Source organism: Neovison vison, chromosome 11 (assembly GCF_020171115.1).
Source record: "Neovison vison isolate M4711 chromosome 11, ASM_NN_V1, whole genome shotgun sequence".
Lineage (NCBI taxonomy): Eukaryota > Metazoa > Chordata > Mammalia > Carnivora > Mustelidae > Neogale > Neogale vison.
In genome coordinates this window covers 184,953,610-184,978,487 of record NC_058101.1, presented here as the reverse complement: position 1 = coordinate 184,978,487, position 24,878 = coordinate 184,953,610, and the positions used below count along the sequence as shown (strand labels likewise).

Below are 24,878 nucleotides of genomic sequence, written 5' to 3'. Positions count from 1 at the left end.
GCCGCTGTTTTATGGGTTTAAGGAATTCTTGTGTTCACACATTTACGTATGTTTTTTAGGCCAACGGAAGTAGAGCAGGATAACCAAGATGACAAGGAGGGCAGAGTCTCTTGTCCTCTTGAAGACCGTGAGATGAGTGCCTGTAGCCCTCGGGGGTGTGTTATGGTGGAGCGAACCTCAGAGCCCCGAACTCCGCAGGACCCCGGCTATATCTGTCAGGGCAGGCGTCAGAAGTGGTGGACAAGCTAAGAGGCCAAGGACTGGCTAGCAGTAACCTGGCTAAGAAAATGTGTAGAAGGAACATTAGAATTCATTGTACTCGAATGAAATTAATGTTCCATTTGCTTTAACAAAGGAGAATTAATTTGAAACATGTGGAGAGCGCAAGTAACGAACTTAGGTTTGCTTTTTGTCTTTGTTGAATTAGTAGCACGGAGGCAGGCACATCCTTTGTGAGCTGTCTGGTGTGCTGTAAGGAAACTGGACAGTAGCGAATGTTATTTGCTAGCGGAGTTATTTATTTGCTATGGAAGCTTATTTGCTAACAGATATTCGTGCAGGAAATGATTATGTTCTATGGAAGCAGGACACTCTTCTGCTGTGACCATGCTAAGGTGTTGCCCTTGCAGTGTCACCACTGATAACAACTTTCTGAAGGGCACACTAGGGCAATTAGATGGGACTAATCACAGTGATTTCCTGTCCTTCTTGAACTATGTAAAATTACAATCAGAAACTGTAGACTTTTGATAGGAAAAAAGAGGGATTAATTTTAAAAGGTTTTTACTAATGAAAATCAAACCCATGCCACATTAAACAGCGTTTTCACACCATTAAGCACTGTAAAGCATTTCCTGGAACCCCTTTTAATCTAGAAGTATGGTTTGGGAACCCCCCCCCCCCAATTCTGGTCTACAATATAGTCTTTTGTTTTTATTAACAAGAGCGCATTGCTTCATTGAATTGTGGGGAAGATAATGTTGATTGAGATCCTTCCTAACTATTTGAGAAAAAAAAAAAACCACTTCAAATTACATGAAATTTACAAATCTTACAAATTTTAGAGAAGCATTTCGAATAGCCTTTAATTGGTAGTTGTGTGAAATTAGGTTAATGGGGGAAAATCAATTACAGTGATAAAGTCTGTTCTTAAATAGAAGTTATTTGAAGTATTTCCTTGTGGTGGGTGGGGGCACACACAAAGCTGGGCAGGAGAAGGGTTCTTGCAGTTGTCTTGCTATGTAAGGTTTCACCTGAGCTTCAGATCGACATCAGAGTCATTCAACACAAGGCTGTAGCAGATATTTTAGCAGTTGGGAATTTTGTGTTTGGTGAAGTACAGAATATATTTAATCAGTTTTAATGGTCTTCCACGATCCAATGTGTGTTGACAGTTCAGCCAACTTTGATTAAAGTTCTAGAGAGAGAGATTGAAACTATAGATTTTTTAGTTTGATAGATCAAAGAAACAAAGAATATAGGGTTTCTTTGAGGATCACTTGTGTTTTTTCTTTCACTGGAAATTGATACTTGAACAGTGTTTCCTGGAAAATTATATTACTTTTATAACCGTTCTTCACTTCTGAGGGTAATTGATTTAAAGGTAATAAATCGTAGTCAACATTAGATTTTCTAGTGGTCCTATTTAATACAGTTATGGAAGATTTTTCTGTTAGTTCTTAATCATCACTGCATCAGTTAGAGGAGTTTGAAATCCTGGATAACTTCAGCTTAGTTTTTAAAAATCTCTACTGACAAAATGTTTATTCAGACCGCTGAACAAACAAAAAAAATGTAACTGATTTCAATTTTGCCATTTTCTTCATCCTTCTGTCATTTATCCACTGTTGAAGAATCATTAAAATGAGAAAGTATATTGTTTGTAAATAAAATAATTGAACCTGGATTAATCATTTTTTTTCCCTTGGGAATCCAAAGATTTGCTCAGACTTTTACACTCCGTGTGGTTTCAATGACAGTATTTTGTAATTGGTTTTATCCGTAAGGATTAATGAACTGTTTTCATTTTATAGGTCTTATCACAACGACATCAAGGAAACTAGACCGAGAGCAGCAAGATGAACATATATTAGAAGTAAGCATTTCTTTGTTTTAGTTATTTAAGAGATTTGGAAATATGGGAAAGCATTCTTGTTCACATTAATATTCATAAGTATTATGATTTTGTTGTATTAGCTTCTGGTCATTACTGAAAAGAAAAGTAAAGGGGAAAGGAAACATTTTTTAGTGTAGTTCATGTCCCCTTAAATCCCTCTCTCCCCAAAACAAGATCGCTGTGTAAGTTCTTTTCTAATTTTTGTGCATACACACAGAGCAAACAAACTGGAAACAATAGTATTTACATTGCCTTTTCATTTACATAAGATATACTTTTTCTTTATGCCTTCTACATCTTTTTCCTTAGTATTCTGTTTTCAGGATATTTATATGATATTAATTGATCTCATTCAACTGTGGTTAGTTTCTGGTTTTTGTGTTGTTCTCAAATAATTGCCATTGTTTTTGCATTTTAAACTGAACTGGAGAAAGTTTGTGATTTTTAAACATTTCTGAAATAAAAGATTAAAGACTGATGTGTGCTTTTCTAAAATGATCTCTTCTGACAGGCATCTTGTTTTCATGGGTAATTTAAAATGTCTAGTCCCTGAAAGAAACGCAGCTTGTCCTACACTGGCGTGCTGGTGGGTGGTAGGCACCTTGCAGGAGCAGGGATAGGAGGAGGAAGGTAGAGGGTCATGTGGAAGTCAGGCCACAGGCGATTGCTGGGTGCCAGGGCCTCCAGGTCAGGAAGAGGCTGAGAAGAGGCAGTTGGGAGAGTTTCCCTTGGAGAGGAAGGCTGAGCAGAGCAGAAACGTAACCTCTGTTGACTTTCTACCACGTAGAAAGGTTTCTACCACACGTAGAGGTTTCGTATGGTAACCACTACCACACGTGAAAGCCAGTGTTGGTCGTTGGAGCTGGGGAAGACCGAGTGCTTGTTGACCCGTGAGATACCCACTAATTATTATTTATTTTTTTTAAAGATTTTTAAAATTTATTTTGAGAGCAAGAGCGGGAGAGACAGAGCATGTGAGCAGTGGGAGGGGTGGAGGGAGAGAGAATCTTCAAGCAGACTCCCTGCTGAGCCCCAAGCCCCACATGGAGCTCAATCCCAGGACCCCCAGATCGTGACCGGAGCTGAAATCAGGAGTCGGATGCTTAACTGACTGCGCCCCCAGATCCCCCTATAGTTCGTAAATCTCTTCATGTGTTACATCTGAGTGTTAGTCTTAGGTCGTACAGTTCCCTTAAATTCATTTTCCTTCTGTTAGAGCAGGGTTCAGAATTTTGATTCGGTCCCTACAGTGTTTGACAGAAGGAGACTGTGGTTCCCTAAGAAAGGAGCAGGTGGCCTGCTTTCCAGGGTGACAGGTCCCAGGCACTCACATCTTGCTGCGGCCGCACCCTGGTTAGAACTGCAGTGGACACCTGTCCGTCGTGTGCCTCCCTCCAAAGCCACCTTTTTATAGTAAAGTCCAAGTTTGGAATGGAACAAGTACAAGATACTTAGGACTTTGTAGATAATATGAAGATGTTGATGGGAAATACGCCTTTGTAATGGTTTGTGACCTACATACCTTCTATGTTTTCTGTAATCCTTTTTGGTGGTGGATTTGAGGGCCAACACTACCATTGATTTGACTGTCTTAAAGAAGAGGTTTTTTTTCCCCCAATCCCATGTTAAAAACTGTGTTACTGGCTTTTGATTATTAAACCCAGCCTTAACATTTTGGTATGCTTACCACAAACATAGTGCCCACTTCTATTTCTCTTTGATTTTTTTCTTGTCCCTAAAGACCATATGAGAACTGATCAAAAGGGAGTGTTTTGAGAGATTAAAATTAATAGTAAGTGTACATTTTGTTTTATTTTTAGAGTGTGGGATCGTAAATCATGTACTTGAAGCAACTCCTTAAATATTCTTGGCAAGTACCATTAGGATATATTCACGCTTCTATAAACAACAGGATTTATATTCACCAAGCTTTTTAAAAAACATAACAAAACAGTTCCACAGAAAACTTCAGTATACTTTAATATTTTTAGTATTTCAACCATTATTTTTGGAGGATGTGGTGAGAGCAAAATAGCTATTCCTAAGGCCATTGCTTTTAATGTCCACACCAAAGTAAAAGTGGACATTTGATTCGGGGGGAAAAGACTCCGATTTTCTATTCCTCAGCTGAGTACATGAATAATGAGAATGACCATTACTTCACATTTCTCTTGCTGAAAATCTTACTTAATAAGTGGGTCTGAGTGGAAATTTTTATATCTGCTGTCCTAAACGTGGAGGACTTCTGAACAAGAAAAGAGTCAGAACAAAATGATGACAGCTAGTATTAAAAGGCGTGCTCCTTCACATATATCTTAAATTGAAGATTTAGCTTGCTTTATTGTTGAGGCCTAAAAATGAATGTTTTTAATGCAATATGTGGAGATTTGATTTTTAAGTGCATAGAGTGTATGTTATTTGTCACCGGACTCTATTTAAAAGCAAAATCTTCATGTATCTCTTCTTGGCTTAAAAATAAGTTGTTTTTTTTTTTTAAAAAAATAAGCTGTTTTTGATAGCTTCCCATTTTGGCAACATTCATGTTATAGGTACGGTAGTGCAGGGAGAGGTGGTGTGGGGACGAAGAGCCTATTACTGGGCCCTCGTCGCTCCCCCGTCCCTGTTTGGAACAGGACACATCATCATCTTGCCTCCTCATGGGCTCTTGTCAAAGGAGAGAACATGGTGTGCGTCATAGTGTGTGTGAACTCTGCAGGTCTGTGCAAATGTGGCTTATCATTAATTAGGAAGAGAGTCACTTTTTATATAGTTATATTTTAAAAAGATTTGTTGATCTGTTACCTTTCAAAAACAGGTCACTGTGACTGACAACGGTATTCCCCCCAAATCCACCATTGCAAGAGTGATTGTGAAAATCCTTGATGAAAATGACAACAAACCTCAGTTCCTGCAGAAGTTCTACAAAATCAGGCTCCCAGAGCGGGAAAGACCAGAACGAGAAAGAAACGCCAAGCGGGAGCCCATCTATCGTGTTATAGCGACAGACAAAGATGAAGGTCCCAATGCGGAAATCTCTTACAGCATTGAAGATGGAAACGAACATGGCAAATTTTTTATTGAGCCCAAAACCGGAGTGGTTTCATCCAAGAAGTTTTCTGGAGCTGGAGAATATGATATTCTTTCAGTAAGTTAGGATCTCGTCTTTGAATTTCTCACGTACTTTCGTTCATCTGGTCTTAATGTCACTTCTCTGAAAACTTTCTCTCTCTTCAAGAAGGGGCCTCAGTGTGTGTGTCCTGTCGGGAAATGTTGCTTCGGATTTCCCTTATCAGCCTTCACTCCAGTTACTATGTATGTTGAGTGTGGCATGAAGAGGTCGCTCTTTTTAATTAAGGCTTATACACGGGGAATATGCAAATACAGAAACAAAGTGTTTGAAATTGGCTCAGTTTGAGACCAAACCAGTCTGTGCTTCGGTTGTGGGATATAACTTCTAATTTGCTCCCTTCATCCCCTCTGCTTATATTTTATAGATTAAGGCAGTTGATAATGGTCGTCCCCAAAAGTCGTCAACCACTCGACTCCATATTGAATGGATCTCCAAACCCAAGCCATCAGTGGAGCCAATTTCATTTGAAGAACCATTTTTTTCCTTCACTGTCATGGAAAGCGATCCAGTGGCTCACATGATTGGCGTCATCTCTGTGGAGCCTCCTGGCACGCCTCTTTGGTTTGACATCATTGGTGAGTCTTTCTCAGAGTTTTATTGTCCTTGCATAGGTTACACTGAGGAGAACCTATCTTTGGTTTTCTGATTTTTGTATGTATCTCTGGATTTAAAATTATTAAGTGAGACTTAGAAGTGGAGAATTTGTCTTAAATTGCAGTATTTTGATCACAAAAGGTTTTATAACAGCCATGTACTGAACTTGTTTAAAATTGCTGCCATGCATGTACCATACCCTTAATGTTAAAATAAAGTTTTCAGAAGTGCATGAGGGAGTTAGAAACCTGAGTGTTGTGGTCCAAAAGCACAACTTTTTAATTTTCCTTCTTGTTACATAACATATGGCACATTGCTATTTTTAGCGAATATGGTTTGAATGCTTAAAATAACTGTGAATGTCACATGTCAGTATTTTATAGGGAATGTTACAAATTTAATTGTATAACTTAAAAATGAGAGTGCCATCCGTGGCCTTCTGTGTTTTATTTACCACATTTTGGAAATGTGGGAAGCAGGGTTCAGGAGGTTCATTGACCCTGTAATAAAGGTTATATGCCTACGTGAGTTTTTTGGTTTTTATTTAATTGAGTTTAGACATAGAACGGATTCCCTTACTCTCCCGTACGTAGAAAAGAAATTCACCTTAAACTTTGACATCTTTATTTTTTCAATGGTATTTCCTCATGTTCTATTAATCATCGGGATCTTTAAAAGCATAAGTATGGGTTGTGACTCCTCTCCAATTGGTCCCGTGGATCCCTGCTTCCCTCTTTCAGCCCAAAGCCACCCTCCCACGAAATGTCGTGTCAGCATGTGAGGCGGCTGCGACGTGGGCGGCGCGGGCTTCACCTCTTCATTTCCCCAGCACGCGGTTCGGCTGCGTCCCCAGCTCCGGGCGTTGTAGGAAATCGTTGAGGTCATCCACACCTCCGAAACCCTCACTTTTAGTTTTAAAGAAGAAACATGATTTTCACAGTGAACTACAATCAGAGTCGTTTGTTGGCTCCCTGTTAACTCCTGTCACACTTCCAGATGAGGCAGGCCCCCGCTGGGCTGTGTGTGACGCTGACCGCCGTTGGAACTGGTCTGATTGACGCTCTTCCTTGTTCTGTGCTTGCCTTCCATGCTTGCTTGCTTCTTTGTGGCTGTGCCAGGAGACACACTCGCTAGAGAAGTGTTTTCCATCTTTCAGATGACTTGTGACCTGAACTGTACAGCAGAAGGTATCTGCTGAGATCCCATAATTTGCCCTAGATTATGGGATCTAAAAGAAAAGCATCAGTTTTTAAAACCTTTTTTATTTCTAGTGACTGTTTTCATAGCGCGCCCATGGTCACCCATTCCAGTTGCACACATCATGCTGACTTCTAAGACATCCCAAAATCATCCTTAGTTTTAGATTTCACTGAAGTTTTTTGGTTTGTTTTAATGTGTGTGTCATTTTACTTTTTGGTAAGATTTAGTAGTAGAACCTCATCATGACATTAAGACGATATTTTCATTCCATATCACTTCATTGATTTGGAGTATCTCTGGTTCAGTGGATGTGGGAAGAGTTCTACCTAGAACGTAACTGGGAATGCATTTGATGTCAGCAGCGCAGAAACTTGATTCATTAAGCTTTGTGTTTGGCAACAATGGGGAAAATGTCTTTTTAAGTATATCAGAGGCAGAACTAATTGATGTTAACTGCCATGATTTTTCTGAGTTAACATTTGTTTGTAATAGTTAACTTTTTAGAGCAATGTGCTGCAGGCGTCACGAATCTTTTTTGAGTAATTAAGCATTTGAATGGTTGACTCTGTTCAGTAAACGATGTTTGATGTATAGCTACTGGGATATATAAATTAAAGACCTATCCAGAACCCCCGAAAAAGCGAATGGAAAGTAACTCATTGGCAATATTAGCAGTGTTTTTCCGCCTTCAGAGTTGCTTTCTTGCTTTCCTCTCAGTAGCTTCCCTTGACGTTTAGGGCTCAAGTTTGCGTTAGTAGGCACTGTCTTTCTAATTGGCCCTTCTTTTCTTGTCTTCCAAAATGAAAGCTCCTTGGGATCACCTTGAGCAGTATATCAGAAGTGGGTTTTCTTTCCCCTCTGTCATGAAGAATTAGAAAGCCACAAAAGAAGTGAGAGGTTTTCATACTTTTCTGTATGTCCTAACTTAAACTAGGTGGCAACTACGACAGCCACTTTGATGTGGACAAGGGCACTGGGACCATCATTGTTGCCAAACCTCTTGATGCGGAACAGAAATCAAGCTATAACCTCACAGTTGAAGCTACAGACGGAACCACCGCTATCCTCACACAGGTAAGTGAATCACTGATGATGCGTTCATCAGAGGTGGACTGATAATGACCTTCTGATTTTAGGGTGCACAGGCAACGTGATTCTGCTCTCTGAGGCTCCCAAGCACAGCTACTGTGTTGATAGGGCTTACATAGATGCACACCAAGGATTTGTATTTAGGGAAAGAAAATGTAGGTTTGGACTGTAATTAACCAGTTTGGGAAATTCTGAAAGAAGACTTAGAAACAACCACCCACTTTTGATTATCAAGATCTTTCAATTTTATACTAACTTTGAACAGCATTAGTATAAATTGTATCGCTCTTGAGGATGAATGTGTCCAAGTCCTTTTCGTTAAAGCTCATTAAAGTGATTAATCATGTTCTAAATCACTTTTTAAATTCTTTCCCCTTTTGGCTATTTTAATGAGGGTTGTATAAAATGGTTGATAGACTTGTTCTTGTAATCCCTTTAACATCTTTATTTGTTCCTACGTGGTGATTTAAGAGATGGCCAGATTATTGGGATTTCAAATTTAAATGTTAAAATCCTATACCTTAAATTTTCTTTGATTCTTAGTGTGGGCTCTGTGAGAATTTGTTGAACATTTGTTGTGGCAGGTACTGTTCAAGAAACTGAATACTGGGAAACAGTCCTACCCTCATTGTGCTCACCTTAGGATGGTGGAAGCTAAGATTTACATGTATATCTGCTGTATCCTAAAAGACAAAGGAAGAAATTAAATATTAGGGGAGAAAATGCTTCCGAATTCCAGTTTTTTATCTTTAGATGATACTAATTTAAATCTCAAATGAGAGAGATCGTCTGTTAAATCATTTAGTTGTGCTGAAGAATGAAAGTCTGTGATGTATTTTTAATTAATAAATGAGTAGGTGATTCAGAGCCAGTTATGAAAAAGACCTTCTTCTTTCTCCACGTGGTTGTGATTTTTAGTGTATTTAAAATTGACATATGTACCATGCTTTGGGGTCATTTTGAGATTGTCATGTAAAAGTTTGAGTACAGTATTAAAATTTCATTTCTGTCAGTAACTGTTCTCATTATAGAAATTAGACTTTAGAGCATGAAAATGAGAATAAAAACATGGAGTTGTAATAAATTTAACAGGATGAATTTTGAAAGGTTTAAAGAGTATAACTGTACGTGGACCAGTTCAGATAATCTACTAAGTGAAAATCCAGCAAAAGGAACTTAAGAAGCAGTAGCAGTGGCCGTCCGTGCCAACCATTCTCCTTAATGAAGACGATCTATTTACCTGTAGCATTTATTGCTTATGACATAAATGAATGAGTAGCAGTATGCCCCTTCGCAAATAATTGCAGTTTTTAGCGAGTACCATTAAAAACTTCATATGAAATGTGAAGTCGATTGACTAAAATTTCCTGTAAAACCCAGGAAATAAATTGCAGTCTTCCCAGGGACACAAATATCTTAAGTTGTAATGCTGCCTTTATACCTTAAAACTTCTTTTGAGTTATTTTCAGGGAGTCTTGATAATATCCTCGTGATTTGCTGGCAGGAAAGGGGAGTCAGAGTCTCAAAGATGTGGTCCCAGAGCCCAGACTCCCCTGTGAAGGTACAGGACAAAGGGAACAGGCAGTAATTGGGTTTCAGTTTCCACATGGGCCAGAGGACAGGGCGATACGAACAGGGGTGAGAACAGAGCAGCAAACGCACGTGAAGGGCGACACGGAGATGAGAACTGGATTGCTAAGGAACGGGGGACAGGATAGATTTGGGCTTGTAGGTAAAACTCGGGAAGCACCAGGGCGGACGTCGCTGCATGCAGGTCAGAGGTTTGGGGAGCACTGTCGCGTGAGCCACGGTGCATCATCAGCAGAGGGGGAGGTCGGGGGTCCCAGTGCTCTGCTGGAACAGCACTGCTCCTTGCGTTCCTGTCCTGCTGTTTGCTGCTTGGGATCTGACCAGTATCAACTCAGGTTGCTTCACTTGACTCCTATCTCAAGATCACTTACCAAATCCAGTTACGGCTTTTTTTTTTTTCTTTGAAACTGCTTTGCTTTCATGTTTCCTTCTGGTTTCTCTCGAGCATCAGCATTATGCACAGGTCGATTGGTTTGAATGTTGGCTCTGCCTCTTACCCTGTCCCTGGGCAAGTGGCTGTAACCCTCTTGGCTTCCATTTGTCACCGGGAAAGGGGCATAGTGATTTTGTCCTCACAAGGCCCTCTGAGGGGTAAGTGAGGTCGTAGCTGCGCTGGTGTGCACTTGCTCCTGGACACCTCAGTCCCCTCCCTGTCTCCATTCTCTGTCCCTGCGGTTCACCTTGCTGTGCCCACTACCGCAGGCGTATGCCCAGTTGGGAAGAGCGGTAAAGGTGAATTTCCTCTGATCAGCTAGTTAGGGCCTACGTGAGCTGTAGCTCTCCAGCCTCTGCCTGCGAGTCCCGGTTGGGCGCACTGGACGCCACCTTCTCCCCGCTCTTACCATCCCTTAGTTCCAAGTCCTTCTCTCTAGTCTCGAGGAGATAGGGTGTTTGATGCCACTTCTTGCCTTCCTGTCTCTGACCAAGGTCTCCCCCGCCAAACCCCATCCCAGTAAATATTGATTACCAACCTAAGACTTATGCAAGCAAAGCCTTACCTTCTCCTTAAAAGCTTTCAGAATGTCCCTTGCCATCTCGGGACTCCTAAAGGCTTCCTTGATAACTCGCTTGGTAATATGTGCAGCCTGATCGTGCTCGGCGTGTGTACGACCTCACCGGCCGAGCCCGAGACCTTCCCGAGGGCAGGGACTGCTGTACGTTCATTATACTTGCTTCCCGGTAACGTGGGGGTGCGTGCTGCGCGGATAAGGGCTCTGTGAGTGTGCTTCCTTTGAATCGCTGTATCAGGGACGCCTGGGTGGCTCAGTTGGTTGGACGACTGCCTTCGGCTCAGGTCATGATCCCGGAGTTCCGGGATCGAGTCCCGCATCGGGCTCCCAGCTCCACGGGGAGTCTGCTTCTCTCCCTGACCTTCTCCTCGCTCATGCTCTCTCTCACTGTCTCTCTATCAAATAAAAAAAAAAAAAAAATCTTTGAATCGCTGTATCAGAATTGGTGGTTTTTATCTTCCTTTTTCCTACTGAGTTGTGACTAATTGACTTGAGAGCAGGAATCAACTACCTCTACCCAACACTCCATTAGAAAAGTACTATGTAAATGTACAGTGGAAATGAATATGTAATGATTAAACTTAGAGAAATTATAAAACCATCGCTTGTGGATCATCGTCGACCTTTAAAAATGGTCTGTGGTTTTAAATGTTTATGTAACTTCCACATAAAACCTTTCTTTGGTTTAGCAAATGCATTTAATACGTATATAAAGTTTAATGTTACAAATCCATCACTGATGTTGTCGTGTTTATGAGAACACTGGTATAATCGTCATGGATAGACCTGCAGCTCGTATGCCTGCACCGGGGTGGATAATAGCTTCACCTGTGCATTCCTGACACTGCAGCCTCCTGGGCCGTTAGGACTGGAGAACCTCTTTATTCCACATGTGCTAACGAAGCTCAGATTTCTTGTTCGTAACCATAAACCATCTTCGTAGTCAGTAGTGATTTCCACTATGCCTTATCTCCACACGAGTCTTTTCCGTCTGAAAATTAATCCTCTTAGCGTTAAGTAAAAAAAAAAGACATTTTTTTAAATTCAGCTGAGTTTTTTTCAATATTGGCTTTTTTCCCCCTTTAAGGTTGTTATTTCTATGTTGAGGTATTTAAGAGAGCTTATCTTTAGTGTGTTTAAAGTGCTTTTAGGAAATGAATGGGTTTACTATTTATATGTAGGTTTTGTGATTGTAAAAATGTAGTAAAGATTTTTAAAGCACATTTCTAATTTATTGGTAGGAATTTGGAGTCTCAACAATTAGAACAAGAAATTTGAATACGGTATTTATCTAGTACCATAGTCACCTCATTTGCTTGGTAGCTGCAGATTCAGATCTGATAGAGGAAATTATCTTCTGTAAATCCTGCTGAAGTAAATTCTGTGTTATCCTGACATGAGTGCTCTAGAAATCTCTCTCCTGTGGAGACCTGAGAGAAATGAAGTGTGCAGTCAGAAAGAAGCGTGTGAAGGATGTTACATTTGCCCTTCAAAGTTAGTTTCAAGAAATTAGAAAGGTCTTCATTATCTTACAGATCTGGGTAATATATCAATGGAAAATTTTAAAGATTTTTTTTATTCTAGATTTTTGTTTCTTTTATTTCTCATTGTTACATTTTGCTAAAAAAGGGGGGTTTTTTTCAATGTGCATCTCATGTTTCCCCTTGATTCGGTAAATAATAAAATATCACAGTTAAGGATATTACTGTAATGTGAGTCTTTATGTCCTTAATAGGTATTCATCAAAGTAATAGATACAAATGACCACCGTCCTCAGTTTTCTACATCAAAGTATGAAGTTGTTATTCCTGAAGACACAGTGCCAGAAACAGAAATTTTGCAAATCAGTGCAATGGATAAGGATGAGAAAAACAAGCTGATCTATACTCTGCAGAGCAGCATTGATCCACTGAGTCTCAAGAAATTTCGTCTTGACCCTGCAACAGGCTCTCTCTCGACTTCTGAAACACTTGATCATGAAGCCATCCACCAGCACATTCTTACAGTCATGGTATGGCTTTCTGCTCATTCCTTGGCCACCGTTTGTTTTCTGAAGGGTTTCACGTCTTTCCGAGTGATCTTTAATCAACGACCGGGAAACCTCCGACAGCACTGATAACCTATTGATTCTTTCAGGTGCGGGATCAAGATGTCCCTGTAAAGCGAAACTTTGCCCGGATTGTTGTTAATGTCAGCGACACAAACGACCACGCCCCCTGGTTCACGAGTTCCTCCTATGAAGGGCGGGTTTATGAATCAGCGGCTGTCGGCTCAGTTGTGTTGCAGGTTACAGCTCTGGACAAGGACAAAGGGAAGAATGCTGAAGTGCTGTATTCCATCGAATCAGGTATTTTTGGAGCACTCAGTAGATTAAAAAGTACATTTATTTTCTAAAACTAGTTCTGTGTGTAGAAACATTTGTGTATTGCCGTAAAAATTGCTTAAATTAATCTTTAGCTACCATTTTTCTTGTTAGGAGAAAGAAGACCTTTTTTTTAAGCTTTTAACTCAATAGAGAGCAAAAAGTCTTACGTTAAATAAAAAGATTCACATTATTAGCATAGTTCAAGGCTCTGAAAAGTTCCAGAGTGAAGAAAACTGTATTTGATTCAATTCGATTATTTCCACAATTTTTTTTAACCATACAGCATTTTCCTTCATAATACTTGTTAACTGTGAAACACTCTTAAGAAACCACTGGCTTCAGTGATTTCACTTTTAGTCAGAGCGTTTTCTCTTGGGCATAGTAGGAATTTCCACGACAGAGTGCTGGGTGTCGTGCCTCCGCTGCCCCTTCCAGGGTTAGCTTTTCTGCCCCTTTCACCCTCCTGAATCTTTAACAGTTTGGTTTCGTTCATGGAATTGGGTTGTTATGTAGGCCCCCCAAAGTTGAGATGTTGAAAAGCCTGAGTCTTCTGGAGAGTTGGGCAAGGAAGGCCTTGAACATTTCTTCTTCATATGATCGGGCAAGAGATCCAGAGTCTTGCTGGTAGATACAAAGAGGATCAAAGTAAAATGTTTTGTTCTCTCTTCTCTTTTATGATGCTAGTCATAGTCTTTCCTCTCCTCATTCCATGGACTGATGAAGCCTGTTTTCTGTGTCAAGTGCCGTGCTAGGAGTGGGATGTAGGTAGAGGCCATCATTGGTCCCCAGTTGTGTATGTTCGCAAAAAGGAAGCTTCTGATTGAAATAGGGATCTGCTTTAGAGCATATGATTTGTACAGTCCGAATTCATTTTGTTTGGGGACCTTCCCAATTCGTGCCACATGCAGTGAGTATGTGATGAAGGATCAAGAAGCCTGCTTCCATTTTTCCATGTTTCTCAAGGTAATCGTTAGTACAAAGAATATAGTCTCTCTCATTCTTTTGTCTTTACAATGATTTTAGAATATCGTGCACTTAACTTGATTTGCGTAAGTCCGTTCCTCTGCATATTTAAAAATTGTGCCTTTCCTACACATTAGAATTGGTAGAGGCATCAGTTCTAGGTCATATAGTCAAAACCTGAGCATGAAGAGTAATTTAAGAAAAAAAAACAATCGATGTGTTTTATGTGACTAAACTATTTTTATTTCTTAATACATTTGAAGCCTCATTTGTTTCACTGAAAACAACCAAATTTAGTCAATTACAAAATAAGATTTTCTGTACTCCCCTGGGGTTCAGGATTCAAATGTAGTATAGTTAGCGCCTTGAACAAAGATGCAGGTTTTTCCACTGCTTTAGAAATTTAGCTGTTAAAAAAAAAAACAAAAACAGTGCATTCCATTTGTGCATGCCTGAGCAGTTCAGCAAAATAATTTTCTCATAGACAAACCGCCTGAGTTTGTGTAGGAGAAAATGTTAAACTTTTCCCTTAGCTTTCACATAATTTTCAACAACTGGGTGGTTAAAATATGATTGTTGGTGCCTGACTGAGGGCATGTGCATTCTTGAAATGCTTGTAATGACTGATGGGATTAGTAATTTGGTATTCCAAGAATGGAACTCTATCTCCCCTCAAAGAATAGATGATACCAAGGACCTATTTCAATACAGAATTTGGACTCCTAAGAAGATAATCTTTCTAGATTTGGCAATACAAAAAGCATTTGTAGGCAGCAGCTACCATTAAAATGCAGAAGCGTGTGTATGTGAATCTGTTGGAATAATAGGAAATGTAAAATGGTCATACCTCCTTTCATTTAAGTTACTTATATTCACCTGCTTCTCATTGATGTCAGATTACATTTCGTAAAGTTCAAAAAACTAGTTATAGATTCAGGCTGTAACACTGCATGTTTAATTAGCAGCAATTTATTGAGCAAAGAGTTTGGTCTGATTGGGAGTCTTTAGGGAAAAGAATTAATTAAAGGATATTTTCCGTAACAATTGACTTGTGTGTTTAGAGACAATCAGGGCCATACTCTGGATTGTTTGGTGTTTTGTTTTGTTGTTTTTTTTTTTTTTTAAGGTAGATTATTATAACTTCAAAACTGTCACAATGCCTAGAAATAAAAGACAGTCAGTAATTGAACTTAATAACTAGAATTGATTTCCTTCCCCAAACTTAGGTTAAATATAATTGCAATAGAAACTGGAGGTTTCCCACTCAAGGCCACCAGTGGTCAGGCAGGCAGCACTTTACTGAACATCCGCAGTGTGTGCCCAGCGGGGAGAGATGGATTTCCGTGCACAGCTCTGACATGCCCTTTGGGGTGTATGTGTGTAGTACAGTCCTTGCTAATGAGTACAGATTCACATGTTTGGATAATCAACTTCTTCAAACAGAATAATCTAAGGCTATTTAGAAATCACCAGTATCTCCAGCTAAGGTGAACGCCTAAGCCCCCAAGCTGGTACAGCCTCTGCTGCTTGTGCTGGGAGTTCCCTTACAAATACTGCATGTGTGTCTCAATATCTGTTGTGTGTAGCTGTCACTAGGTCAGACAGGGGTCTGCATAAGCCACTCAGCGGCCCTTCGTGTTCTGCCACAGGAACATGTTGCTTGCCCATCTGCAAACCCGAGGAGTTCTGCCACAGTGGAGATGTGTGTAGGAGCTGTCTGCTAATTGACTGCCTGGGTTCCTGTTTAGCCTCTTGTTAAGATAATACTCCAGGTAGTAATGTTCCTGAATTTTACATGCTGGTAAAAATTTCTCAGGAATTTCCGATTAGTAGACATTTTTTTTGTTAATACTTTCAGCTGTAGTGCTTAATCTAACAAGTGGTTGCTGGAGATGATAGAAGTAAAACGCAGAAAAAATCAGATAAAAATAGTGCCTTATTATCTTTCCATACAACAACTTCAACACTTACTGAGTGTCTCCTATGTGTCAGGCATTTTTCGAAGCACAGATGATAAATAGTGAGTAAAACAAGCCATGCTTAAATGGGGACTTATGTCCTAGAGGGAGAATGGATAAGAAGGTTGCAATATGTGCTATAAAGAAAAGAAGAGGGTATGGGGGCAGAAACAGCCGTTCTGATTAGGGAGGTAAAGGGAGGCTTCACCATCGCATTCTCTAAGCAGACGAACATTTGGGTAAAACCTGAATGAATGAATGAATGAATGAAGAAGCAATGAGAATAGGTAGGGAAGACAGTTCCAGAAAGGACCCCCCAAATACAGTCATGCTGCAGTGAGCACGTGCTTTCCCGGTAGAGGCGTGAGGAGCCAGCGAGGCCGGAGGGCAGCGAGTACTTTGTGCGGAAGATGGCAAGTTCTTACGCCGCCAGCTTGCTTTAGCACAGATGGAATATGTATTTATTCCGCCCTGGAGGGCCTTGCATGTTTGAAGCTTTAAGGTTTCACTGTATAAACTAAGAGAAAGGGATGAGACGATTAAATGTAAACTGTGGTAGGTCGGCTGCTGTTAGTACAGACCTAGGATAGCCTGAGGGGTGCGGGTGAAACCATCGTCCACAGGTTTTCGTGGTCACCCTACCAGTCCCAGGCAGCCGGTCATGGTTTTGAAAGACAGGGTGATGCCCACATAGGAGGAAAGAGGTCCTTGGAGTTTTGGTGACTGGCTAAAGCACAACGTGAGAATCTGGGATTGTTGACTCATAAATGCAGACAGGAAGAAATTAGGGGTCTGCGAGGCGTGGTAGAGGCAGTGTGATCCCATTTGTGCATGAAGGTTCAGCTTGGAACTTGGGGGCCTGAAGACAGCCTGGGCCTCTGCTGTGTTGCAGACTGTGGTGCCTAGACACGGAGCCAGGCAGGCTTAATGAAAACTAGACTGAATCTGGCCTCAGAAAAAATGGTATCATGGATTTTTGGAAAACATATTAAAAGAAGGAAATGAAGGCTATAGAGGAAGTGTTGACTAGTAGCGATGTGGGGAAAGGGGTGCTCGGTCAATCTCCTGGTTTGCACATCACTTGGTAAGTTGTTCTGGCCTCTGAAGTGTACCCCACCCACACAGTTGCAAACCTAGAGGAAAACAAAAGTTAAAAAAGCAGTTAAGGGGCAAGTCAGCTTTGTTGTGGGGAAGTGTAATAGTTCATTTGGGGAAAATAAATGCAGTTCTGTGGCTTGGATAATGGATTCTGGACCCTGGTGTGAAACAGAAAAGGCATGAAGTGTGGGTGGATGGATCGATCTGAGGACCCCACAGCACTGCCTGAATCTATCCAGAGATGTAAACTGCTAAACTTCAGTAAACTGCTGGTGTCTCCAGAAAGATCTCAGTGATGATACAAAACTGAGAACTGTTAAGGAATTGCATTTGAAGCTAAAAATATATGTATACAGTATAGCTGGGAAAGGTCCAAAGAGAAGCAAGGAACACAGTCTGTTCTGGCGGGGGTGGGGGGGGTTCATTCTCTCAGCACTACTGATACTTGGGAGCAAAAAATCCTTTCTTATGGGAGCTGTCCATGCATTGTAGGATGTTTAACAGCATCCCTGGTCTCTACTCAGCGGGTGTTAGCAGCACACTCTAGGTAGTGATAACCAAAAATGTGTCTAGACATGGCTGCCTGTCCATCTAGGCGAGATCTCCCCCAGTAGAGAGAACCAGGGACGCAGAGGGCAGATTCACGCGGAAAAGATTAAGAAGGGAGTATGACTGAAATCTTTGAAGCCTGCATAGTGGGGCAGATTATACACAAGGTAATTCATCAATTTCCTGAATATTTAAAATAAGGGACAACTCTCTTGAAGCTTGTTAAAGTTTTTCTTAGTGAATTGACGTCTTCTCTTTCATAATGAATAAGAATCTTGAGAACTTAGAGGAGATAAATGCTGAAACCAGAAGTATGTTCCAAAGGGTTTTTTCGGGACTGATGGAAAATTCTTACCTTACCTTACAAAAGGATAACCATACATTCCACAACAAGTATCTGGCTCAACCAATAGCAAGTGAGTTCTGGCTTAGGTTATAGAGTAATCTTTCTTCTGTTTCTTGCTTTTCATACTTTATGGACAAAACTCAGAAAAATCTACTGTATTATAGGTGGCTAAAAATGAAATGAGTTCCATTCAGATGTTGATAACTCCTGAATTTCTGTTTCATTTTAGAATATCACTTCTGAGGATAGCTTTATCTCTGTATCTCCAACTGTGACTTGTATTGGTCCGTATATTTTTCTCTAACATGTTTTTTTTTTCCAACCCCCCCCCCAGGAAATATTGGAAATTCTTTCACAATTGATCCCATCTTGGGCTCTATAAAAACTGCCAAAGAGTTAGATCGAAACAGCCAAGTGGAATATGACTTAATGGTAAAAGCTACAGATCAAGGCAGTCCACCTATGAGTGAAATAACTTCTGTGCATATCTTTGTCACGATTGCGGACAATGCCTCTCCTAAGTTTACATCAAAAGAATATTCTGTGGAAATCAGTGAAACTGTCAGCATTGGGAGTTTCGTCGGGATGGTCACAGCCCACAGTCAGTCATCGGTGGTGTATGAAATAAAAGATGGAAATGTAGCCGATGCTTTTGATATTAATCCACATTCTGGAAGTATCATCACTCAGAAAGCCCTGGATTTTGAAACTTTGCCCATTTACACATTGATCATCCAAGGAACTAACATGGCTGGTTTGTCTACTAACACAACTCTTCTGGTGCACCTGCAAGATGAAAATGACAACTTGCCGGTCTTTATGCAGGCAGAGTATACGGGACTCGTTAGCGAATCAGCGTCAATCAACAGTGTGGTGCTAACTGACAAGAACATCCCGTTAGTGATTCGAGCAACCGATGCTGATAAAGAATCCAATGCTTTGCTCGTTTATCACATTGTTGAACCATCTGTACACAAATACTTTGCTATTGATTCTAGCACTGGTGCTATTCATACCGTGCTGAGTTTGGACTATGAAGAAACAAGTACTTTCCACTTTACCGTACAAGTGCACGACATGGGTACCCCGCGTTTATTTGCAGCGTATGCGGCTAACGTGACCATCCGTGTAATCGACATTAATGATTGCCCTCCTGTGTTCTCCAGATCGTTATACGAAGCATCTCTCTTGCTGCCAACATACAGAGGAGTCAAAGTCATCACAGTAAATGCCACAGATGCCGATTCGAGTGCATTCTCACAGTTGATGTACTCCATCACCGAAGGCAACATTGGGGAGAAGTTTTCTATGGACCACCAGACAGGGACTATAACTGTACAGAACACAGCTCAGTTAAGGAGCCGGTACGAGTTAACCGTGAGAGCTTCTGATGGCAGATTTGTAAGCTTTACCTCTGTGAAAATCAACGTGAAAGAAAGCAAAGAAAGCCAACTAAAGTTTACCCAGGATTTCTACTCCGCAGTAGTGAAAGAGAATTCCACGGAAGCCAGAACGTTAGCTGTCATTACTGCCATTGGGAACCCAATCAATGAGCCCTTGTTTTATCAGATCCTCAACCCAGACCGCAGATTTAAGATAAGCCGGACTTCAGGCGTGCTGTCAACCACGGGCATACCATTCGATCGCGAACAGCAGGAGGCATTTGATGTGCTGGTAGAAGTGACCCAAGAACAGAAGCCTTCGGCGGTGGCCCACGTCGTCGTCAAGGTCACTATAGAAGACCAGAACGACAATGCACCAGTGTTTGTCAACCTCCCTTACTATGCCGTTGTCAAAGTGGACACCGTGGTGGGCCACGTGATTCGCTACGTTACCGCCGTGGACCGAGACAGCGGCAGAAATGGGGAGGTGAATTACTACCTGAAGGAGCACCACGAACATTTTCAGATTGGAGCCTCAGGCGAAATTTCACTGAAAAAGCAATTTGAACCTGACACTTTAAATAAAGAATACCTCATCACAGTGGTCGCAAAAGATGGAGGGAACCCAGCCTTTTCCGCTGAAGTGATCGTGCCCATCACTGTTATGAATAAAGCCATGCCTGTGTTTGAGAAACCCTTCTACAGCGCCGAGGTGCCAGAGAACATCCAGCTGCACAGTCCGGTCGTCCACGTACAAGCCAACAGTCCGGAAGGCTTGAAGGTGTTCTACAGCATCACCGATGGAGATCCCTTCGGCCAGTTTACCATTAATTTCAACACCGGGGTCCTAAGTGTTGTAGCTCCTCTGGACTTTGAGTCGCACCCAGCGTATAAGCTGAGCGTCCGAGCGACCGACTCCCTGACCGGCGCCCATGCCGAGGTGTTTGTCGACATCATCGTGGAAGACGTCAATGATAACGCTCCTGTCTTCAGTCAGCAGGCTTACGCCACAGCACTGTCGGAGGCGTCCGTCATCGGCACGTCTGTCGTTCAAGTCAGAGCGACCGATTCAGATTCCGAGCCCAACAGAGGAATTTCCTACCACATGTTCGGGAATCACAGCAGAAGCCATGATCATTTCCACATCGACAGCAGCACTGGCCTCATTTCGCTCGTCAGGACTTTGGATTATGAGCAGTTCCAGCAGCACAGGATTTTTGTGAGGGCTGTGGATAGTGGCATGCCCCCCCTGAGCAGTGATGTCATCGTCACCGTGGAGGTCACAGACCTCAACGATAATCCACCGCTGTTTGACCAGCAGATTTATGAAGCCAGAATTAGCGAGCATGCCAGCCACGGGCATTTCGTGACCTGTGTCAAAGCCTATGACGCAGACAGTTCAGACGTAGACAAGTTGGACTATTCCATTCTGTCTGGCAACGACCAGAAGAATTTTGTCCTGGACAGTGAGACGGGGATTATCACACTCTCAAACCTGCGCCGGCACACCCTGAAGCCATTTTACAGTCTTAACGTTTCTGTTTCCGATGGAGTTTTTAGGGGTTCAGCTCAGGTTCACATAACTGTAATTGGAGGCAATCTGCACAGCCCTGTTTTCCTTCAGAGTGAATATGAAGTGGAGTTAGCCGAAAATGCTCCCGTACACACCCTGGTGATTGAGGTCAAAGCAACCGATGGGGATTCTGGTATTTACGGTCACATTACTTACCATATTGTCAATGACTTTGCCAAAGACAGATTTTACACAAATGAGAGAGGACAGATATTTACTCTGGAGAAACTCGATCGAGAAACCCCAGCGGAGAAAGTGATCTCGGTTCGTTTAATGGCTAAGGATGCTGGAGGAAAGGTTGCCTTCTGCACCATTAACGTCATCCTTACAGATGACAATGACAATGCACCCCAGTTTCGAGCAACCAAGTATGAAGTAGACATTGGCTCCAGTGCTCCCAAAGGGACATCAGTCATTAAAGTTCTTGCAAGTGATGCTGATGAGGGATCCAATGCTGATGTCACCTATGCCATCGAAGCAGATTCTGAAAGTGTCAAAGAGAATTTGGAAATTAACAAGCTGTCTGGTGTAATAACTACAAAAGAAAGCTTAATTGGCTTGGAAAATGAGTTCTTCACTTTCTTCGTGAGAGCTGTGGATAGTGGGTCTCCATCCAGAGAATCTGTTGTCCCCGTCTATGTGAAAATACTTCCACCAGAAATACAACTTCCAAAATTTTCAGAGCCATTTTACACCTACACGGTTTCAGAAGACATGCCTATTGGGACAGAGATCGATCTCATCCGAGCAGAACATTGTGGGACCATTCTTTACAGCCTAGTCAAAGGGAATACTCCCGAAAGTAACAGGGATGAGTTCTTTGTGATCGACAGGCAGAGTGGCAGACTGAAACTGGAGAAGAGTCTTGATCATGAGACAGCTAAGTGGTACCAGTTTTCTGTACTTGCCAAGTGCACTCATGAGGACTACGAAGTGGTGGCTTCTGTGGATGTCAGCATCCAAGTGAAAGATGCCAATGATAACAGCCCTGTGTTAGAGTCGAACCCGTATGAGGCATTTATTGTTGAAAACCTGCCAGGGGGAAGTAGAGTCATCCAGATCCGGGCATCTGATCTCGATTCGGGAACCAATGGCCAAGTCATGTACAGTCTAGATCAGTCACAAAGTGTAGAAGTCATCGAATCTTTTGCCATTAATGTGGAGACAGGCTGGATTACGACCCTGAAGGAACTTGACCACGAGGAGAGAGGCAATTACCAGATTCGAGTGGTTGCCTCAGATCACGGTGAGAAGGTTCAGCTGTCCTCCACAGCCATTGTGGATGTTACAGTCACTGATGTCAATGACAGCCCCCCGCGGTTCACGGCAGAGATTTATAAGGGGACTGTGAGTGAAGATGATCCCCCAGGTGGTGTCATCGCCATCTTAAGTACCACGGATGCTGATTCTGAGGAGATTAACAGACAAGTTACATATTACATCACAGGTAAAATATTTCAATGCGAGGGTGTAAGTTAAAAATAAATTGTGCTAGAGGTACACATTTTGAAGTGCATGTTTTGGGAAAATGGGGAGTTAAGGGGATGATTTTAGTAACGTTATATCTGAAATAAGTAGAAATAACATCTGTTAAGCTACATTTCAAGTTCTCTGCCTGAGGAAAGTGAACACTTGTTCCATTTGACGGTTTTTGATTTTTATGATTCATTCTGTTGAATTAGCATATGACAGATACATTATAATTAACTATAGCTTCAGCATAGGCTGAAGTATTGTTTAGTAGGCTTTGCGTTTTACTTAGCTTAATACTGTTTTTCAGTACACGTTTTAATGCTGTGATTTGGGGAGGGGGTGGTAAGTCAGAAACCTAATATACCAAATTTAAATGTAATATTTTTTTTTAAAGTAATTCTTGTAAAAATGTAAAAATTCTTGTTATAATGTATAACATTATATATATTTTGAGCAGTTTCTTTCTCCTGTTACTTAGATCGTTCCTTATTTCAATAAACTTGACTGTCCTTTTCTTCCATTGATTTAATAGGAGGAGATCCTTTGGGACAGTTTGCTATTGAAAACATACAGAATGAATGGAAGGTCTATGTGAAGAAACCTCTAGACAGGGAAAAAAGGGACAATTATCTTCTGACCGTCACAGCAACTGATGGGACCTTCTCATCCAAAGCCATAGTTGAAGTGAAAGTTCTTGATGCAAATGACAACAGTCCAGTCTGTGAAAAGGTGGGCTGTTCTTTCTATATTATGATTTTCTATATTATGATTCCTTGTTTACCCTTTGAGTAGGACTGTCATGGGATGCTGGGTGTGATTCAGATGCGTTTCATATTATAACTTCTGACTGTTTAAGCAGAGGCGAGTGTTCAGTGAAGCAGGAACTGGAGTGGCTCTGGAACTACTTGGGGGAATGCTAAGTTGTTTAAAAGTCTCATTCAAAAACACTGTAAATCATGGGCAGGATTACAGTTTAACTCTAAACAAGCTCTGAGAAATTTTCATTCCCTATCTTGGGGGATGCGATTATTCTAGGAAGACACCCGAGCAGTAGTTCATCTGCAAAGCTCCATTCTGCTTTCCTAAGTTGGTTTTGGGCGGCACCTGCTCTCGCACACACCTGCGAAATGAAGAGGCAAGTGAGGGTTTTCCTACAGCAGTAGAACCCATTGACTTAGGAGAACCAAATACACCAGAGAGGGGCTGCTCCCATCCGGGGCCGTGGGGGAGGCCGGGAGCGGCCGTGCTCCCTGCAGCTGGGGAAGGAGCAGCAGTTCAACCTCGGGGCCATGGTGCTCAGATAAGCAAGGGGATTGGGACTCCTCCCCCGTTTATACTTGGAAGGTGGCGATGACGTGAAGGAAGAGTTCCTTAAAGACGATGAGTGTGTTGGGATCAGGTGCACGTAGGTGATCACGTGAGAGCACGGGTTGGGGGGTAGGCAGAGGGGCCGAGGGAGGGAAAGGACGAGCCGGTGTCCTAGGGGCTGCCTGCGTGGGACAGCAGGGCAGATGTGTCGGATCAGGATTGACTGCTGTTGGCTACAAGAAGAGGGAGAGAGACCAAAGATACAGCACAGGGTGGCGTTGGTCTAAAAGGAAGCATGTTGTGTCCAGGTCAGACTAGGTGTGAGGTAATGGGACAGTCTGGAATAGGTTTTATAGACATTGAGAGAGACGGTAAGACTGAAGATGGGGACTCGGGACAGATGTAAACTTGGCAGTTTCTACCATGAACTAACATTGGAATCCACTTGAGAGGATAATAACAAAAAGGGACAGAGAGTCCGCAGGGGTATTTCCTGGGGAGAGGGGAGGAGGAAGCAGAGGCGGGTGGAGGGAACCATACCAGGGCAGTGTTAGTGAGAGCACAGGAGGAGAGGATTTTTAGGAGGAGGCAAGCCAGCGAGTGGAGGTTTGGTGGCCAAGCAGAGGAGGGAGATGTGGAATGGGACTTTGGGACTTGGAGATTGGCTTGGAGACCACGGGCTTTGTATCCTGATGTATCCGGATGGACGCCGGACTATAGAGAGGGTGTGTGGGAACACACACACGGATTTGGCCAGTGAAGAAGGAGGGGAGTCCGAGGAAGGATGAAGAGTGGTAGATAAAGGGAAGGCTGGGGGAGCGAGGGACAGTGGTCTTGAAAGAGGGGCAGAGGAGCTGGGGCAGTGTCGCAGCAGTGGAAGGGGACGTAGCCATTCTCCAGAAAGTCCAGTGCCATCAGGAGGGAAGGGAGCTCCAGAGGAATGAAGAGTTCAGTCCACATGCAGACTTTCTGGCAGCAGCGTTTTGAGTGGGTTGGTGGCAGGGGAGTGGAGGATGTCTGTGTGTCTTACAGAAAATAAATGTGTTTTGCTAGCTTGCTTGCCTCTTTTTTTTTTTTTTTTTTTATACTTGGCATATTACTTGGATACAATGCCTTGTCATCTTTGGGAATAAT

General features: G+C 42.1%; 1 protein-coding gene across 5 annotated transcripts in view; it reads left to right on the top strand.

Moving 5' to 3' along the window:
* Positions 1 to 24,878, top strand: part of FAT1 (FAT atypical cadherin 1) — a 125,152-nt gene that overhangs the window by 75,341 nt on the left and 24,933 nt on the right. For all 5 annotated transcript variants that reach the window (XR_006380997.1, XM_044225438.1, XM_044225436.1 and 2 more), the window contains exons 4-11: positions 2,034 to 2,095; positions 4,932 to 5,261; positions 5,611 to 5,821; positions 7,975 to 8,114; positions 12,465 to 12,740; positions 12,866 to 13,076; positions 18,343 to 22,410; positions 22,969 to 23,165. Coding sequence is in view for 4 of the 5 variants with exons in the window: in XM_044225438.1 (XP_044081373.1) it covers positions 2,034 to 2,095; positions 4,932 to 5,261; positions 5,611 to 5,821; positions 7,975 to 8,114; positions 12,465 to 12,740; positions 12,866 to 13,076; positions 18,343 to 22,410; positions 22,969 to 23,165 (5,495 nt within the window). In the remaining variant the exon portion in view is untranslated. The remainder of the gene's footprint in view (positions 1 to 2,033; positions 2,096 to 4,931; positions 5,262 to 5,610; positions 5,822 to 7,974; positions 8,115 to 12,464; positions 12,741 to 12,865; positions 13,077 to 18,342; positions 22,411 to 22,968; positions 23,166 to 24,878) is intronic.